General features: G+C 41.7%; 1 protein-coding gene across 1 annotated transcript in view; it reads left to right on the forward strand.

Annotated features, from left to right (window-relative positions):
- Positions 1–2,318: 2,318 nt before the first annotated feature.
- Positions 2,319–13,337, forward strand: part of erfl3 (Ets2 repressor factor like 3) — a 62,393-nt gene continuing 51,374 nt past the window's right edge. Inside the window, exon 1 of the mRNA XM_080308412.1 lies at positions 2,319–2,925. Within this exon, the coding sequence (XP_080164538.1) occupies positions 2,904–2,925 (22 nt within the window). The 5' untranslated portion in view covers positions 2,319–2,903. The remainder of the gene's footprint in view (positions 2,926–13,337) is intronic.

Genomic DNA, 13,337 nt, shown 5'->3' on the forward strand with positions numbered 1-13,337 from the left:
ACTAATGAGAAATATAAAGAAACCGATGCGATGGAAAACTGTTAGAAAACCGACAACATGTGGGTGAAAGTGGGGACAAGTGAAAAGTCTGGCAAACTTTTTACTAGAGAGAGACATGTTTTATATGTATATACTTTAAGAAGGCAACAGGGGTGTGGTGGTTAGAGCCACCTGGTTCCAGCCTTCTGGTTGGAGTTTGCATTGGTTCTCTACTCTAATGCATTGCTGGTTTCCTCCCACAGTGAAGAAGCAACTTGTGTATGGCTACCTGTGCTACCTGTCCAGTGTGTACCCTGTGGCAACTGGGATAGGCTCCAAACCCCACCCACCCCCGGAGATGGATGGCTATACACTCAAAATTATGTGGAACACAGAGCAACACCTTCATAAAGGTTTTGTATGCCTTTTCAATTACCTGTGTATAATACTTGTTTCAATTATGCAAACCTTTCCCCTCAATTAAATGTTCTTGTAGACAGAGATGGGCAGTAACGCGTTACTTGTAACGCGTTACTGTAATCTGATTACTTTTTTCAAGTAACGAGTAAAGTAAGGGATTACTATTGCAAAATCGGTAATTAGATTACCGTTACTTTCCCGTAGGAACGCTGCGTTACTGCGTTACTAAAACCGTGATTTTTTTTGCGAGAATGTCTCATGACAGTGACGTAAGCAAGTGCGACGTTGGTGACAGCAGCTGTGTGCAGATCAACAATGGATAATATATCGAGTGCGGGAGAGAGTATGAGCGTGCAGCGTTTAAAGTGTGGAAGTACTGACCTTACTTTGAGTTTGATTCCATAAAAAGTGACAAAAACATTAGCGTCCATCGTGCGTGGGAAGAAAACTTCTTTTTCCAGCGAAAAAAACCCCTAAACTTCCGAGCAAGCACCGAGTAGCTACGACGTGATGGGAAACTCACAGAGACACTCGCGCGGATTCTTCAACTGACCGCAGCACACCTACACCAGGGTAACCCTCCGCCTACCCTGCTCCTGCTTTACAGGTGAAAATAGAGCAAAAGGACCGCTGAGTCTTTGACTTTATTTATTTTCTGCTGTGTTTTACTTGCATCTGTTTGAAAGAGTGAGTGAAAACACAAAAAATATTTAATTTTATGTGCTGGAATGTGTAGAAAATAGGTATAAATGTTAAACTAATTTATTCAAGTCAGAGAATGTTGCATATAATTAAATGTTTTGCTTGATGCATAAAGTTAAAAGATTAAAACTGATAAAACAAGTTAAAAAAAGAGACTTTTCCATTTGATTACATTTTGTATGATGGATTATGTAGAAAAAGTAGAATTGGGCTGAAAGATCTATCACTTTATCACCTCTTCAGGTTGTAAATCGTGTTTTTAAAAAGTAACTAAGTAACTAAGTAACTAAGTAATTAATTACTTTTGAAAATAAGTAATCAGTAAAGTAACGGGATTACTTTTTGGGGGGAGTAATCAGTAATTAGTTACTGATTACTTTTTTCAAGTAACTTGACCAACACTGCTTGTAGATATAATCTACTATATTAATGCCTCACAAAACTTTTTGTCACACCATCAGTAAATAAACTTAGTTATCTTAAATTTTAAAAAAAAAGTAAAATTACAAGAATGAACTGAATTGAAAAGAAAATACAAATACAGATAAACTAAATATACTACAATAAGGAGCTTAATAGGTAGAAATGTAACCACAAGAAGTACAGGTATTGTGCTATGAGGTGGTGAAAAGTAGTGACTGAGTTATCTTATAGATAGGCTGTATTCTCCATGGAAATAATAATAAGCAGGTGAGAATCGAGTGTGTCTGTACATAACTTGTTTTTGCTCTATTTTTCTGAATATGTTAGCCACCGCTGATTAAAAATTTGTTTCACTTCGTAAAACATGCGAAAAAAGATGAGTATATGCCCCCTGATGTCAGCATTAATCACTAACTGACGTTTTCTTGTTGTTTTTCTACTTTAATAAGTGTATCTATCCTCATAGGAAGAGGCATAATTGATACCTGACTGACGTAAATGAACGCTGCGAGTCAAGCCGCTCTCGCGCCTCTCTCTATCCGCAAGATTCGACGTGAAGTCACCACGGCAGCGGCGCGCTGTAACGGTCTCCCAGGCAACGCCGCGTGCTGCAGTGACGCCAGCCCGGGTCCCGGCTCGTGGTGAGTGGGGGCGTGACTCGCCACGTTTGCCCCCCCCTCCTCCCTCCCTCCTCGTCCCCCGTCAGTGTGGGCGGGCCCCGCTAAAGAAGAGAACGAGCGAAACACGACACTCCGAGGACGGAGAGAGGCACGGGGGGAGGAGAGAGTGAGCGCCGAGTGGTGCGAGAGTGAGTGGAAGACTGAAAAAGTCCGTGAAGAAAGAGAGGTTCCTTTTTAACGTTAATTTCTGTCAGAGAAGTAAGGCGGGTTCGCGGCGGAGAAATGTCAAACAGCGACGAAGATGCGGTTGAGACGGAGTAAACAGCTACCGGACAGTTAGCGAAAGAAGTTGTTGGAAGAGAAGAGAACGACACTTTTCGCCTGGCTCGAGTCGGGACGGTTGACCGTCTTTCTTGAGCAACTTGAGCAGATTTGAGGCTGCGAGTTACGGGACGAGAGGACCGACGAGGTGCGGGCATAAAGCGAGTCCTACTTGTGAGATAGCTGGTTTAGGACCGCACCGAGAGATAGAGGTTGGGGGGGAGAGAGTGCCCGGCGGCGGCTTAACGAATAGAGAGAGCCGCTGGAGCTGAAGCTGTAAAAGTTTGCCTCGTATCTTCAGCGAGTTCTTGACGAGATTGGAAAGCAGAGCGGGAGGAAGAGGCCGAAAGACTGACTTTTCTTTCCACAAGCAGCTTTGTGGAATTTTCCCAGTTTAGCAAACTTTAGCTGTCCTGCCGAAGAGCTAAAGCGGAAAGAATGAAAACACCTGGAGATACTGGTAAGCTTTCGCCTCTCCCCTTATTACGGTTATTTTATTGTTTCTTTTTTTACTTCCAGAGGCTGTAGTCTGCAAAGCTCCACAGTAACTACCGGCACATAGCTGATTGACTAACAAGGCAAGACAGTTAACCACCCGCTTCCAGCCTGAAAGCCACAAATGAAAACCTGTTGATTTGACTCGTTTCTCATGAGCGGCGCAGCAGCCAGTGGTTTCGCTTGATAAGTAATAGCAATCTGGTCCAGGTTAGTACTGTACTCCAGTTTTAAGAGGAAGTGGTTAAACTACTGTACAGTGGTGAAAGCGACATCCTCCGTGTCACCCAGACAACCTGATTTCTCCATCCAGAAACTTTCAGAGAGCTCAGTAAAAATCCTAGAAGCACAATCTCTACGAGATGGTGAGGGAGCAGTGTTCAGGTGATTGGATGAAGGCAGGTATGCTCGTAGCAACGTGATATTAACTCAGTAAGGAGCATTGTCAGGTCTGTCACGGTGTTTGAAGTGAGGAGTGTGTGTGTGTGTGTGTGTGTGTTGGGGGGGATTCCCAGCAGTCAGCTGAGGTCTGTATGGGTGTCTGTTTGTCTAATTCCTGAAATGCTTGCATAAGTTTGTTCTTGTTGCTCCCTTTCTCTATTGAAGCCAGTGAATTTTTTTTCTCTGCACAAAAGAGGAAGTGGAAGTACACTCGTGTGCCATCTATGCATTTTTATTATGCATTATTATTTGAGGACTAGCCATAAAGTGTGTGCCTTAAACTATTCTTTCTCCATTCACAAAGCTACTATTTGTTTCAGCAAAAGTGAAGAGATTTGAGGTTCAAGAGAGAGTGGATAACATCTGAAAGTATATCTCAGTCAATTATACTGCAGTGTTTAGCGTTTTGCACGATTTTTATCTTAGTATTGTTATGCTTAAATCAAAATGCCCGCACCAAATAGACTGAAAAGACAGCAATAACAAGGAACTAGAGCCTGAGTAGTCTCATAACTTACGAATAGTAAGCAAATAATCTGATGCCTTGTCCAAGCTTTAGAAACAAACACTTATTATTAAATAATTTTAATAATAAGCGTGTATCTGCATCTTTAATAAGTGTGCTCTGCTGCCAGAACAATGTGGTGACTTTCTAAGCATTTGGCGTGGGGGCATGTCAAGCAGTGCAGGACACTTCCCACTCGGGACCCCTTCCCCCACCATCAGCCCCTTTACCCTCCACATTCCTACACACACACACACACACGTTCACTCAAAAACACACACTCCCTGCAGCAGCCTGAGTAGGCTGCCGTGACATCACACCACATCCCACCACAAGTAGCCCTTTTATGACAAGGAAATGCATGCTTGTGTGGCAGCAGATAGCCTGAGCCCATGTGGGAAGGCAGTAAAAATTGATTGGGTTTAGGTTATAGGTTTGATGTATGCTGCTTGTGTGTGTTTGTGTTTGCTATCTGTTCAGTAAAAGGTTAACTGTGGCTCTTTTGCATGACATGATCCAAAGCATACACAGACATCCCACCAGTGTTATTTTGCATTTGAGTGCACCGATGGTGAGGCAGTCTGTAAATGACCACTCGTATTTTCTTAATTTCGTTAACATTTTAAGCAAATATCAGTGTTTTGTTTTGTTGGGGTTTTTTTTGCTTTAGGAGGTTGGCTGCACATGTAAACATTACTGTTGTGCATGTAGTTAAGGCAAACTGTCTGTGTTACCTTACATAACAGAAGTCTGTGCATTTTACTCCACTTTTCTTTAACCTATATGATAAACAACAGATGTCTTTAAGCTTGAGGAAATAAAAAAAAAAGAATTGGTATTTAAATAGAATAATGTTCCTAAGGTGAAAAATCAAAAGACTACAATTTCTTTTTCATAATAAGCTCAACATTAAGGTTTTGCATTGCTTAAAATTTGAAAAAGTTGTCTGTTCCTCATGATATTCATCACAGATTTCACAAATTTGATTCATACTGCTGCTTAATCATTTCAGCCGTAGTTTATAATTATATGCACGTCATCTCAAAGTCATTATGTAACAGCAAATCTTATCCTATAACAGCACCTTTAAATAGTTGAATTATTGAACTGGCTAATCTGTGCCGCTCTCTTGATCTGTCTGATCTCCTGTTGTTGCTGCCGTTCGTGATCGGCGCTTTAACCCTTAACTCTTTTGTTGGATGTGGAAGGAGCCAACAGCAGTCCGTGGGTAATGTGTGGGATGAAAAATGTAATCATTCATTCCTGGGACTGTTTGATGTGGGATTTATGTCCCATATGATAAGTTCTGCCTCTGTAGAGCTTACATTCTTTTCTCTCCAGCACTTCCTTTACGCTTTTGTTTTCTACGCCCGCTTTATTAAGCTGAATACATGATAGGATTACTGTTTTGGAAAGTATCCCCATTTAATCATAATCACTGCTGTTTACCTGGTCTTTGTTAGTGCTTGATGTAGTCTGGGGGGATTGGCTGCAAGCATTCCAAGTTTTCTTCAGGTTGCATTAGTCAGCAGTGAGGTGGTATGTACACACATCATTAATCTATCTTTGTGTGGCCCTTGGAGGGTGTGCTAATGATTGATTAAGCTTGGGTGATAAGAGCTTACAGAAACAAAATAATAACTCCCTAATATGTTATCTGCACACTCACCACATAATCTGAACTCTAGCTTTTGTATCTCACCTATTTTCCTCCACTTTTGAGCCACTATCATACGTTTCCCTCTCTGATGTGATAAGGACTGGTTTGTGTCCTTGTGTGACAGGATTGCATAGTGGGACCCTTGGCTCTGGAGTGGCCATTGTGCGTGTGTGTATGTGTGAGTGGAGTGTGGGACAATGGTGGGAGTGGGGCAGGGCCTGAGAGTGATTGTGTGTGGACTTGTGGGGCTGGAGACCTCTCTTTATGATAATAATGGTGGGGAGCAGCTCATAGTTTGGAGGTGCTTTTGACACACGAAGAGACCGCACTTCAGCATGCCTGTGAAATGTGTGTGTGTGTGAGAGAGAAAAGTGAAGTAAATTTGGACATTTTGACCTGTTTGTCACCAGTTTTAAATGTGACTGTTTTATTCTTCTCCTTGTTTCCCTGGAGTTTGATATGGCAGGACTGGAGACAAAAGGGCTGTTTGTGACCAATGATTTGAGAGTGGATATTTCGCCATCCCTCCCTGTGTGGGTTCACATGTGTGATTGCTAGCATATGCTTTTCAATCTCAACTACTGCTGTGATGATAAGCACAGCGATTAGCCTTATCTGTGAAAACTCCCTTGCAGTGCTGACCACAGCAAAACCACTACCTCCTACTATCCAGTACAGTTTTACAGCCTGCTTTATGGGACAGAGCCCTACTGTGATCAGGCTCAGGAAGCATACTTTCCAAAGGTGTCGTATCATGGTAATTGTTCATGTGAAAAGGCTTGTAAATCTGCAGAGAATTGACTTTGATTGTGTGAACTTACAACTTCTTAGAAATAGTTTAGAAACTATTAAGCTAAAGTTAGTAAAACAATAGTGGACCAAAATTTTATGCAGCCCTTTATCCCTTTTATTGTACTTTTTATATTTTACATTTATATTTATTATTGAATCTTGCACTAAGGGAGTGGCACTCCAATTTCGTTGTACTCTGTACAATGACAATAAAGGCTATTCTATTCTATTCTAATGTATCTGTGCAGCACAAGAAATGAACAGAAATACATAAAAATTTTAAAAAAAGAAGTCTTTAGAAAATATAAATAAATAAATAACTTGACCTATATTTTATGCTTTCAAAACTAACTTCAGTAAAATAAAAATAAACTGGAAGTGTCTGCAGTTTCATTCTTTATCTGTGTGGTCAAATTTGTCAACCCAAGAAGAATCAGGAAGCTTTGGTTTGTGTGTTTATTGAGACACCAATGTTACATATATTTTAACACTTACTCTGAACTTCTGACAAATAACACTTCCATTGTAATCCATTTGCCAAAGCTGGGATCGATACCTATTTTCAGGTCCACATGCTCCTTTAGTTCCGAGCAAACACTGAGGTGCCACAGAGAGTTAAATATTCTTTCAAAGTGTGGCTCAAATGTCATCATATGGCAGGAGAAAGATGCAGAAAAGTTGGCAAAACCTCAGCCCACAAAACGTGTAAACGGACCCATCCATAACATGAGGCTAGTCATTAAATATGCCACTTCATGGTTGGCGTATTTCTCTCTGTATGAAAAAGTGTTCATCCCAAGCTTAATGTATTGCTTATATTGCTTGTTTTACCATCAGTAATAGGTTGATTTTCTAAGCAAGATGTTTCTAATGCACTTGCAGCTTCTTCTGTGTCACACTCTTTTTTTATTGTAAAAGTTTTAATATCATGCTTTGTAGTTGACAAATGACTTCTGGTGTGTGTGTGCTGCGTGCGCGGGGGTGGGGTGGGGGGGTCGTCTTCAAATGTCTGTATTTAGCCAGGAATTTCACCAAAGGGAACAATGTGCTCAGCCAGTCGACACTAATGGACCTCCCCATCATTAGTCCTGTGCCGCCCTTGACCAGGGAGACCAGAGAGAGACAGCAGCCAACAAGGCTGCATTACCCTTGATAGTTCGAACGCCTCTGACCGCTGTCCAGCACCGCTCTCAGCACATTCACCCCCGTGCCCACCCACCCCCGCCTCAGAGACCCACACATTAACCTCACATCTGACCATCTAGTCCTGTAGTGTGCGGAGGAGGACAGAGCGAATTCACAAAGGCACTACATACCCTGGGCACCATTTGTTTCAGATCTTATGTTTGGGTATGCAGTTAAATGTATTTTTAAGTGCTTGCATAAAGTGGGCTTAATTTAATCAAGCATAAAACACATTTTTTGTTTATCAAACAGTCAGAAATCACAAGAAGATCCATAGATATCTTTTAAGATAGGTAACACAGTGTTTTTGCCTTGAGATTATATATACCAATCACTTACGTGCTTTGTCAGCGCCCCCACCCAAAAGACCCATTTTGAACCAGGAGAAAACCCAAAACAGTTTATTTTATTGTACAGATTCTTACAGATTACACTTTCTGTGCAGTATTTTACCCCTGTGAATTTTTTACACCCTCCTCAAGTGCACCTTTATAAATATGGTAATCTAGTATTCTAATATTTCATATCTTTTGTAAGTGTTGCTATTTTGTTTTAGTGGCACAATAAAAAGAAAACTTCTTGCATCTTGGTTTCACTCTTAAAGAACTTTTAAGTTTATATAGAAAACCCCTGCAACTTAAGTAAGCGTGTCTTCAGGCCGTGTGCGTTTGTCTGCAGTAGCAATCTGAGCCTAGTTTTACTACGAGATCACTGGCTGGGGTCACTGTATGACCCTGGTATTGGCTTTATTGGTTATTGGTCAGAGGTGGTAATGGGGTGGGTCTGCATGTCTGAATGGGATGAACTGTTGACAGATAAGTGTAACACTTTTGAAGAACATGTGTGTAACATACACAAACACTCGTACTCGCTGCTGCTTTTTATCGGAATTCTTGGACCTCCCACATTCCTGCTTAGAAGGTTAATAGTTGCCGGCTGTGTTGCATTACACATGAGGGGAAAACACAACACTTACTATCTCTTCAAGCTTCTCCTGAACACAGTGATGATGATGTAGAGATATTTTCAGTGCCTCATAAGGATACTATGTGTCTGTTATTCTATGAGAGTAGTTGTACTCTATTTTAAAGCTAGCTGCAGATCCACATACACACAGACAAGGGTCCCTTTTCAAATGGGTATCAAAATACATGTTGAGAATGCAGAGGGGTGTGTTGGTGTGCATGGGTTGACCTGCACTGTTCAGCAGCTGCCTGCGTTTGTGCATGCATGTGCATTGTAATGTAATACGGGGAGTTTACGGAGCTGTGGAGTTGACTCGGTGCGAGGTACAGAATGGCATGTTGTTGTAGAAGAATATGAAGTGTGTACATGAAGGTTTCTGGATGGCCAGCTCAGTAAAGGTATTACTTGTTGAACAAAGCTTGTACAGCGGCACTTGTGGGTGTATGTAACGGCTTTTTGGTGACGGCGGCGCCACTGAAACTGAGCCGAGTCTGATGCCATACACACACACGCACACACGCCTGTGTGAAAACCAGGTAACTCTATTCCTCTGATCCTTCCAGATGAGAGGTTTTATTTTGGATCCTCACGATACAATGACCTGTCCTTTAAGTTTGAGCCTGTCTTGTCACCTCTCCACTAGTTGGAGTATAATCAGGGTGTAAGGTGTCAACACTGTGACAGCACTTAGTCAGTTAGCTACCTCTTCCTTCATCCATTACCTCCTCTAACCACACCACAACTGCCTGGCCTGCTGCACACATATATTAACACAGAGTAGTTTGTTGCAATCCTCTGTTGACAGAGCTGCACCCATTGGTTGCTGTTTTTGTTGGGCTCGGCCTCAGGGGTGTTGTAATCTATACTGGTAATCTAGATTAACCCCAATAACAGTGGTTCTGCTGGGGGCATCTTGGCATAAAGGGGTCAGCGCACAATGTGGCTGCTAATTTTCATACCAAGCGGGTTCATAACAACAGGACAGCTTTAAAACAATCAGAACTATGTGGAATTCATGCAGTATGTGGGTCTTGCATGTAAGGTGAATGTGTTTATTCAAACAGTTATGTATGTGTTCAGCAACTGTTAGCTGTATGGTAAAGTATGTTTAATAATATGCTGTTTTTTAACCTCTGTTTTTCATCATGTAGAATAATGGCAATTTGTAGGTCTAGACTGCATCTGACATATGTGCGAGAACTCGGCCTTTTTAGCGTTTCAGTCACAGAAGCATAAAAAGTGATATATCTGGCAACAGTTGAACTCTAGAGGTGTGTGTGTTTGTGTGCCATCTTCACAGATGCATTGAAGCCCATTTTCTAAATCTAAGTACTACTGCAGAACTGTACTGTGCTTGTTCATATGGCTGTCATCCCGTCTTATTATACATCTTGCTTGTTTTCAACTTCCCATCATGCAGAGAGAGAGAGAGAGGAAGAGTTAGTACCGGCGACATTGTGACATCTTAGAAGTAACAGGTAGCTGATACTTCTAAGCTGGTGTTATACATTAATAAAATAACCAACTAGTATTTTTGGTTCTGACTAGTCTAGCCCTCTGTCCACACCCCCTTTGGGATTGGACACTAAACAGTTTTCTAACCTGCTGATGCAGTCTCCCACCTTAGTACCTGCACATATGTCATGTCATTATAGCTATAAAATGAGTTCGACAAAACCTTTAACTGCCCCTAGTTCTTGTCAATACCCTGATCTTAAAACCCTAAGTCATCATCAGTGATAACCACACCCCTAGCCCCATCCCCAACCTTTAGAGAAGAGTATAAATAAAGAAGAGAATAAAGGACTTTTTTTTAAAAAGGAATTAGTATAAATAATTTTTGATGCATGCCATTTAGACTGTTCCTTTTGTTTCCTGATTTTAAAGACTTTTTTTTTTTTATCAGCTTTCTGAAGCCAAAAAAATATTTTAACAGCAGAGGGTTGAAATCATCAACCTGTCATATCCGACTGTCCCTGCGTGAGAACAGTGCCAAGTAACTGTCTGGTGTATTCACAGTGAGGAAGTGGGCACCATGGTTCCTGCCTCCTGCACGCTCTAACCAGGCAGCAACTTTGCCCAAACCAGAGTATTTCCAGTAGTGAGAAAGTACCTCGTGCTGTGCACGACATTTGAGAAAGAGCAGTTTTCCACAATGTCTTGGCCTGATTCTAATGTGTGAAAAAGCTTGTGTGTAAGTGTGGCACCGACCGGACTGTACCACTGTCCTCTGATTCAGGGAGGTGCTGAGTAGAGCTCCTAACCCCTCTCTAACCTCTTAAGTCCAGTGCAGTCAGCAGACACTCCCTGCAGAAAGGCAGCAGTGTTTGAATAGTTCCCCTGGCTATTTTTATCTGGGAATCTGCCTCTGTGCTGGACCCAGGGAGCAGGGGTAGAGGGCAAATATCTGATCTAATTCTGGATGATGGGAAGTCACCAAAAGGACTTCTGTGCCACTTGCAGTGCTGATGCTGTGTGTGTGTGTGTGTGTGTGTGTGTGTGTGTGTGTGTGTGTGTGTGTGTGTGTGTGTGTGTGTGTGTGTGTGTCCGTGCCTGTTTGGTTGGCTGTCAGCCGGGTTTTGAAATGCTGTCTGGCGCCAAGTTAAACTTTCTCTCTTGTCACCCTCCTCCTCCTCCTCTACCAACCAACCTTTCCCTTCCCCCTTCCTCCCTCTTTTTTCCTCGCTTCTCCTTCCTTCCCTTCACCCCATGTAAGGAATGCAAGATCACATTTAGAGTTTTCTTTTCAACCAGTCTTTCCTCTTTCTCCTGTCTGTCTATTCGCTCTGCTGGCTCGCTCTGTCTGTCTTCCTCCATGTTCAGACCTGTTCTGCTTTGTACGTCAGAGCTTATTTTGCACTTTGAGCCAACTCATCATAGAGTAAGCATGTGAGCGGGAAAGTTATGTGTATTTTGACAGCAGTAGTTTAACCGTAGGTAAACATTGTGCATTTGAATGGAATAAAAACTGCTCTTAATAGAAAGATTTCCTCTGTGTGAGCATTGTTAATTATATTTCAGATTTAAAATCTCCTCTTTTAACCCTCTCGAGGCAGGCGTTGCCGATTTGCAACAGTTAAAAATGAACTACCTGATTACCCCACATACATATTTTATGAGTTTTTTTTTACTCAGAAGTACCACTGCAGGACTTGGTTGTGCATTAGCAACAAAAAGTTTAATTTGAGTCTGAGAGGGTTAACACTGTGAGCACAGGCAAATAGTTCACATTAGCTTTTTGCAGGTGCGTACATGCAAACACCCCATAATTGCTAGGCAAATGTATCCGGTAATAGTAGCAAGATCTTTTTGTGGCACGGGGCTATTGTCTATCTTTTATCAGCAGTTTCTGTTTAATCTGATGTTGTCTTTTAGACAACTTTCTCTTATGGACAAGATTTAGAAACACAATGATTCACTGTATCAGACAAAAATTAGACCCATTAATGCTAATATACCCTAAATCAAAGGACTGCTGCTGAATCCCACTCTTTAGCCTGACTTCTGACTTTTCAGCCAGATGGGGTCACTCTGTAAAGTGTGTGTATGTCCAGGAGAGAGAGAGAAAGAGAATGTTTTCATTTCGAACAGACACACATGCACATGTCCCTGTAGGGGAGTAAAACCTTTTTAGGCATCGATTGACCCTCCCATCCCACCATCCTTTCTTCCCTCTCACTTTCATTTCTGTGTCACCAATCCATGGGTTAATACCCCAGTGGCAGCTCCACTTCCATTAGCTTTCTCCTCCTCTCTCCTGCTTCATGTCACCCTACACTGTCTCTTTTTCTTTCACTGGACACCACTGATTTACCAGATAAGTAGATACAGCTCAGCTGTCTGCCAACATGGCTCGTGTAATATATAAAAACTGTCTGTCACGGTCAAAATGTATCTGAAATAGGTTGTGACTAATGTTCACCTTCATGAATCAGCCTGAAAATTCAAAGAAGGAGCTCAAAGTCAAGTCCAAGTTAAACACATATGTTGTACACATAAACACACGCACAGTACTGAATTTCTCCCAAGATGTGTGAGCAGAATAAAATGTGTTGGATTTTGCTCTCGGCTGGAGAGAAATCGGACTTTTTTTGCCCACCTTCTTAAATGTTCATGAGACTTCCTCGCTGCAGGACGCTGGCTTTTTCTGGGCTCTCCAGGTGTGTGTTTTGTGTGTCTGGTCCTCCGCCTGTGTATCTGTGTAGGCCAGCCTAAAAGAAACTGAATAATACATTGGATCATTGGAAAGGTATTTATAGGAAAGCAGAATGATAAAACTTTAATGATGGAGATGACCATCAGTGCTACACACACACACACACACACACACACACACACACACACACACACACACACACACACAGATTCATCACACATTTCCCAGGGGGTTTGTCCATAAGTGTGCGCTAGCCAGTCTTGTATGGTCTACCACTCTCCACTCTTTAAGCGACCCAAACATACACTCAAACTTTTTAGATAGTTGCGCTGTTGGTTAGTTGACATTTGAGTGAATTATTAATGCTGGAGAAACATCACAGTTACTCAAGAACAGTGATTTTTTTTTTTTTTAAATTCCAATTTATATAATTTTAACAGCACTGTTGTGCAAGACAGCCACTTGGAAAACCTTATTTTTATTAACATTAAGCTGCACTGCTGAGCAGACACGTGCATGTGACTGCCTCTTGACCATGCAGGTATGCTCTTATAGACTTAGCATTGACCTGAGAAGTGAGGTGCACATTCTCTACTTTACAGAGGTTTATGCTACATCAGTTTTTCAGTTACCTTGTAGTTAGTGTTGTCTAGTATGACCAGAAATATGTAT

Source organism: Astatotilapia calliptera, chromosome 11 (assembly GCF_964374335.1).
Source record: "Astatotilapia calliptera chromosome 11, fAstCal68.1, whole genome shotgun sequence".
NCBI lineage: Eukaryota > Metazoa > Chordata > Actinopteri > Cichliformes > Cichlidae > Astatotilapia > Astatotilapia calliptera.